Source organism: Cyprinodon variegatus, unplaced genomic scaffold (assembly GCF_000732505.1).
Source record: "Cyprinodon variegatus isolate N-32 unplaced genomic scaffold, C_variegatus-1.0 Scaffold90, whole genome shotgun sequence".
In the NCBI taxonomy this organism is placed as follows: domain Eukaryota; kingdom Metazoa; phylum Chordata; class Actinopteri; order Cyprinodontiformes; family Cyprinodontidae; genus Cyprinodon; species Cyprinodon variegatus.
The window spans coordinates 1,073,092-1,080,157 of NW_015150543.1; the positions used below are offsets into that span (position 1 = coordinate 1,073,092).

Here is a 7,066-nt window from a genome sequence, read left to right on the forward strand (position 1 = left end):
TATACAAGTTTCACTTTTTAAATGGAATTACTGAAATCAATCTACTTTTTCATGATATTCTAATTTTATGACCAGCACCTGTATTTCAGAGAGGTCAGTCATTTCTATTGGAATAAATATTTACAAAAAAAAAAAAAGAATTTGCAGGCAGTCAAATGCCTGTCAACAGTACCTCCTGGACTGTTTTTAGCATTAGAAGTCAATGCCTTTTATTAAGGATTGTATGCAATTGCCCATAATAAATTAGTACTTTGTTGTAAAGTGGAACATAATAGATTTAAATTTCCATTTATAATTCTACCCAAAATCTGGCATTTGTCTTCAGCCCCCTTCAATTAGACATAAAATAATATGAGCACATTTAAATGACTTCCAAAAACTTAAAATACATAATCACAGTGAACTAAAAGCTGTTCTGTGAAAGTCTAAGAGTTTTTATGAAAATAAAGATTGACAAACAGCCCAATGGAAACCTTGCAGGTTAGAGAAAGTTGTGTTAAAGCGCACAGGAGAGTTTCATTTTAAAAAGTTATAAGTTCCACAATACAAATGCATGCTACCTGAGATTTTGCTTTGAAGAACAAAAGTTTAAAAAAAAAAAATACATGCATTGAATTTTATTTTTTCTACGAAGTTTGTAGCAGTGATACGAAAAGCTATGAGTGTACAGCACAAAAAAAAAACTTGAAGATATAATATTTTTATTAAAAAAAAAAAAAAAAACTAAATATGAGCTCAAGCTAATTTAAAGCTTCCTTTACCGAGAGCCGAGATGACACTGCCCAGGGTGACCAGAGACTTGTTTATGTTGGCACCTTCCTTCAGCCTGGTGCCAGTGGTGTGTGTGCTATCTACTCTCTCACTGCCAGCCAGGTCCACCAGGTGGATTTTACTCCGTCTCTCATGTGGCAGCGCCCCATCAAACCATCCCTGTAATACAAAAAAAATCAAAGCACATTTCATAAAATGCATGCATACTTGTATTTCAGGACATAAGAGTGTATACATTTTTAATAAGCACAGATGGAGGTTGAACAATGACGTTAAAACGAGATTAAAATAAATATAGCTCAAAAGAAAAGGAATTCAGGACTTACCTGTGTAAATGTGATGGTGAAAATGGTGTGTGAACGGCTGCTGAAGTCATTCATGCCTGTGCTGGCTATGGTGCGGTTGGCATTCCCAAGAATGATCAGGCTCTCCATATTACTCTGGCTGTGCACCAAATGTTTCGATAGGTCTACGCAAACAGTAAATATTTGATCAGACTCTTCAAGCATTTTTGCAAGACATTTTGGACGAGATGGACAATTAAAAATGAATTTTGCTTTACTCTCAACATAGGGTCCATCCGTAGGATGCTCCCTCACTTTAAGGCCAGCAGTTTCTGAGCAGGGTGTTCTCTTCTTTAGGAGGTCCTGTACACGCTCATTGTAAATCTCAAGATAGCTGGTATTAAATAGAAAAACAAGATGCAAGATTTTGTTAAAAAAATAAAAAAAATCAAAGATTGACACTGGACTTACTATGTTTTTTTTGTACCAGTTATATCAAAACTTAACCACTGCTTTTTGGTTTAAAGACACGTTTATATTTGTTAGTTATGAATGCCACAGCTGCTTTTTCGAAGTGAAATCAATAGATTTGCTGGCATTAAAATGTATTATTTGACAAAGAAACAAGCTTTTAGCCATAAATAAAATAAAAAGAATGTTGTAAACAGAACTCTGTTTCATCAATTCTAGTACCAGTTTGATCCATGTTTGGCAGAAATACCCTCTAGAATTGGATAAGGCAAGATAAAGCTAAGAAACAACCAAGGATCAAGCTCTTTATAAATTAGAAGACCATTGTCATTGTACACAGTGGATGGGAAAAAAAAAAAGTTCAAACAAAGAAAGAGGCCACAGATTTCCAACCCTTGAAAGGCTGCATGGTCAAACAGTAATTTATCCATTCCTATATACACTGAGGATATGGTTATTTTGTGACCTGAGAAAACATTTTAAAGCACGGTGAGGTGTGGGTAGCATCATGGCTTTACACTGGTTCATCCCAGGGATAATGGCATGTTGCACGAAGGGAATAGCATAATTTTAAAAAGCCACCACCAATTTTTCAATGTCCTCTCAAACCACCAGCTGAACAGTGCTGGACACTGATCCATTAGGGCAGGCAAAGCAGAAGAGTTTATCCTTGGTTTGGTTTAATTTCACGCCGTTCTTTTGAAAGTAATCCAAAGTGCTAATGCAACGTCAAGCAGCTTAAACAGCAACTTTCATGGCAAAAATCACATGAATAGTTAGTAGTCCAGATAGTAAGGTATACATCAGGGAAATGCAATGGTACAGGAAAAAAATGCAATGAGGAAGAGAAGATGACGTGCAGCTTAGTCCTATGTTTGAGTGCAAAAAACATCATGCATCTTCACAAAACTTAAATGTGGAAGAAAAAAAAAAACACTAGCTGATGAAACTAATTCAGATTACAGTTTTGTTGGTCGAACCATGGCTACTATAGCCAGACCACTTTGTTCACTGAATAATGGCTTCATAAAAAGTAATGCACTAATGAAACCTTATTTTATAACATTTTGACAACTGCCTTAACCAGTTTTTGATTTTTCTGTTTAAAATTCATAAATGCCCGTCTCCCCCTCTCTTTCTATAGTATTGCTATTTGCAGATGGACTGGAGCCTACCCCACCATTGAAAGAAGAATTAACTTTTCACAAGGTTCAGCAGATTTTCCAGCAGAGTTGAGGTCAGGGGATGACAACCATGCCATGAATTTCTTTTCCTCATTTTACTCCCTGAGACAAGAAATAGTGATGCTTGGTGTATAATGGGATGAAGCATTGTTCAGAATGAAAATCTCCTTACTACCATCCAATATGGCATCAGAGGAATTAAGTAGTATGAAATTAGATCATCTGTATTTGTAGGTACACAGCAAACATTCTGTGATGTTTATTTGGAAAAGATCAGGGGGTGTAACTTCTGTCATCTGTAAGCATTAGTAGTCATCAATACATTGAAAAAAAAAAAGACTCAACTGAAATAACCTGGCAGATGTAAGGGTGGCTTACCTGACTTCTGTATGAAATGACATGGCCTCACTCTTACTTCTCTTGGAAATCTCCAGGAACAATTCCTCACAGATTCGTGGGATTAAACCTTTATCCGCCTTAAAGAAATAAGTTGTTAGAATCAATACAGCAATAACTAATCTTACATTCAACTTTTTTTTTTTTTTAAACACATTTAGATCCCATAATATAATCTTAATCTGAGAGTTTACTGTATTGTGCAAACAAAACTTTGGCACATGCAATGAATGCTGAGCAACAAAAACATCAGCTCATCTGATATGGAGTCACTGATGCATAAAAGCAATTCCAGCCTGAGCTGTGTGCCCTCTTGTTTTTAATTACAAACTTACAGACAGTACGTATTAAGAGCCATATATAATTATCTCTGACGCTGACAGCAAATCTGCTGATGACCTTGCACAAGTCCACACATAAGAAGCCTCACTCATAATGCGAGATTCCCATTGCAGTGCGAGGAACAGACGTTTGCTCCAACCATAACATTTTCTGATAAGTGCAGAGAGAGAAGCCAGGATAACAAGGCTGCAGTGTGTTTTTAAAAAAAGGAAAGAGGTCAATGCATGAACACCCAATTGCATTAGCTGCTGTATTTCAGAAATCTATATAACTAATGCATGTCAAGTGCCTATAGATTGTAGCTCTAAAATAGAGTTACATTACTTCAAATGTTTACAGAGTCTGTCAATGTGCAACCCAGAGCCATGTGTGAATGTTTCATTTAATTGACAATTATCAGACAATAGTATCTTGTACACCTCAGCAGATTTTACAGAGATTTTATATGACAAACACAAATTGGTACAAATAATAAAGAGGATACTGCTTTGTTTTGTTTTTATTTTCAACTAAAAACCTGAAAATGGCTGTAATGCATTGGTGTTCAAGCCCCCGTACTCCAGTATCTCAACATAGAAGCGCCCCTCATTGCTTTGTGAAGAACTAGCAAATAGAGTCAACTTATGTTTAATTTTATCTCAGTATGAATCACTGTTCGGTGAAGGTTCAAGATGTTCACCGAATGAAAAGGAGGAAAATCAAGCACAGCAGTTTTTAAGAAAATTGTTATGGACAAGTTTAAAGCAAGGGTAGGTTTTAAAAAAAAAAATTAGGGCTTAAACAATTAATCAGATTAATCATGATTAATCGATTATTGAAATAAACATCAACTAATTTAGTAAAAGATTAGTCATTAACTGGAGTATAGGGATTCTAAAACATGCCTTTAGCTGACAGAGCGGCCCACTTAGAGCAGCAATTATACCAAAATTGGAAAAAATTGTAAATTTATAAAATCATTTTGGATTTAACATTAAAAACATTTTCTTTTGTCAATATGCTCCATCCAGAACTCAACAAGTGGAAAAGTTTTAGTTTCACCTGTTAATTTTGTAAAAAGTCATCTTTAAGGAATTTTTGGACTTTCAGATTATTAATCGGAAAAAAATAATCGACAGATTACAGCCTTAATAAAAAAAAAATTTTTAAAAAAGCAGTGCTTGAATATTTTACTGTGGAACAATTATGAAGGAGATGTGGGGGAAAAAATGGGAACAGTATGATCTAATTGAAGCCTACCAAAGATACCCCCTCCACCAGAACTCACAGGCTGGGCAACAAGAACACCAAACTACAAGGAGAGAATTAGTTTCTCTGGAGGAGCTGCAGAGTTTTACAGTTCTGGCAGAAATATCTGTACAGTGGATTGTATAGTTTATATAGGAAAAAAAGGAAGATGGCCTATACGGACAAAATATGTTTTTTGAAGGAAAGAAAAGGGAATAAGCTCCCCTATGCCAAACCCACATAGGTGGCAACATAATGCTGCAAGGTCAAGGTACCTGGCTAGAGTCGGTGCAGACTCTTACAAATAAAGGGCAATCCTGGAAGAAAACCTGTTAACTGCCCTTTCTGCCCAAGCTCAATTCCAAACAAGGTCATTCTCTAGATTTACAAATGTGGTGGGGAAAATTGCAAAGAAAGTTTACTGTATACATAGTGGGCTAGAAATAAATCTGTATGAAAAAATATTAAAGTGAGTCAAAATTTGGCATGATTTCCTTCTAACTCTCACTGAGGAATATCTATTTTTGGTCTCTCATTTATGATTATATTGATATATTTTTAAAAAGTTTAAAGCTTTAATGTTGAAAGAGGTAAAGCAATTAGAGTAAATATGCATTTTGTAGCAAAACTCCAGAAGACATTTTATGTTTACAGAAAGTGGAGATGATATAAATAATCAATAATTATAAATGAATTAATATTCAATGTCAGATCTCAGGCTACATATACTGGCAAGTTTATTAAGTGGAAAATTTTGTTTATTTTGGTAGCTAATGTCTATGTTCAAATGAATTTAAGTTATTTGAAACTGAAAATGTAATTTATTTCAAACTGTAATCAATCACTTTTTTGTGTGGCACAAGGTTATTTGTTTAAAATATTTGTTAATTGTCTGAAATAAATATTCATTCATTCTTTCAGACCACTGATCTAACACAGACTTTATTAAATAAAAAATAAAAAACTTTGAGCAGGTTTCCAGCTGCAGGCCTGCAGACTGAATTTAGATCTTCACAACAATTTATCGAGACCTTAAGAGCCAAAAAGGTACATAATTTCGTAAAGAAATGCATATGCTCTTAAAATGTAGTGAGGCATTGCTTTAGAATCAAAGATGCAGTGCAAGAGAATGTCTGATGTAGCCACATGCTCAGGAGGAGCAAATCCTGCAAAGTCAATAAATGTCGACATGCAAACAGTTGGGTCTCCTTGGATAGAAACGTTTTAACCAACCTGTCGGTATAACCTGATTCAATTGTCTCTGTAAAAAAAACATTGAGCTTACAGGTGTTGTGAATTGGCTATATATATATATATATATATATATATATATATATATATATATATATATATATATATATATACACACATGCAAATAATTGAAAATTTTCTTCTGGTTAAAAGTAAAAAATAATGGAAGTAAAGATCTTAACACCAGATAATGAAATCAGGTTTTATACATATAGCTAAAACTAGTCCTGCTAAAGATTTGACTATGCCAAACTGACCGGATAGAAAAATGAGTTGGACATCCCTGTTATAGGAAGGTACCACAAATAATACATAAAAAAAATAAATAAATCCTACTTTGTTTCCCATCATGGTGTAAGATTTTCCTGATCCCGTTTGCCCATATGCAAAAACACAGGCATTGAAACCATCAAATGTTGCTTTTAAAACGTCAGAGCCCAGGTCCTTGAAAATCTGATTGAGAGGGGAAAAAAAAGAGAAAGGTTCAAATACATAAACACTGTAGAAGGTAGGATTTTAGATTTCAAAAATACCTTCTCTTGTGATGCAAAGGTTGGACTGTTTACATCAGTTGAGTCATATGAATAGTCATATGAAAAAGTTTTCCCTCTGTCCTTCAGTTTGTCCCCTCTGCAAGGTAAAGGCTGCAATATAAAATGAATGGTCCTCTCAGTAATAAATTAAACAAGCCATTTCTAAACACCTTTCATGAAACTATGTTGTACCTTATGAATAGATGTGCTGTTCCCACTCATGTTAATAATCACCTTCGAAGATAATAGCTTTTCTCTGTTGAAGGTAAAGTGGCGTGACGATTAATTTTAGAAAGTTAACATTAAAAATGAGAATGCATCCTTTTACACCTACCTTTTATTCAAAGGACGGACTCGGACCGCTACACGCACCGAAGACATTGTTTGCAAAATCAGAAGGAAGAATAAAATATATGTACAGCCGCCAGTCTACATGTATGGTTCCCCACTTTTCTCATTAAACGTTTGTCTTCCTAATTATTCACACCTGGGCTTTTATTTTCACTGCGTGTTCTACAAAAACAAACCACTAGAGGGCGCCAAAGCACGCCATATTTGTTAACTATCTGTGGGCTGTTATTCGTTTTCTAAGATTACAATCTGACTG

The 7,066-nt window shown here is 34.8% G+C and overlaps 1 protein-coding gene across 1 annotated transcript in view; it reads right to left on the reverse strand.

The window, feature by feature from the left end:
• Positions 1 to 6,681, reverse strand: part of LOC107084011 (kinesin-like protein KIF16B) — a 29,980-nt gene extending 23,299 nt beyond the window's left edge. The window contains exons 1-7 of the mRNA XM_015373638.1: positions 6,652 to 6,681; positions 6,460 to 6,570; positions 6,263 to 6,379; positions 3,089 to 3,186; positions 1,334 to 1,449; positions 1,098 to 1,240; positions 762 to 930 (exon numbers count right to left, since the gene is read on the reverse strand). Coding sequence (XP_015229124.1) covers positions 762 to 930; positions 1,098 to 1,240; positions 1,334 to 1,449; positions 3,089 to 3,186; positions 6,263 to 6,379; positions 6,460 to 6,570; positions 6,652 to 6,681 — 784 coding nt within the window. The remainder of the gene's footprint in view (positions 1 to 761; positions 931 to 1,097; positions 1,241 to 1,333; positions 1,450 to 3,088; positions 3,187 to 6,262; positions 6,380 to 6,459; positions 6,571 to 6,651) is intronic.
• Positions 6,682 to 7,066: the final 385 nt, after the last annotated feature.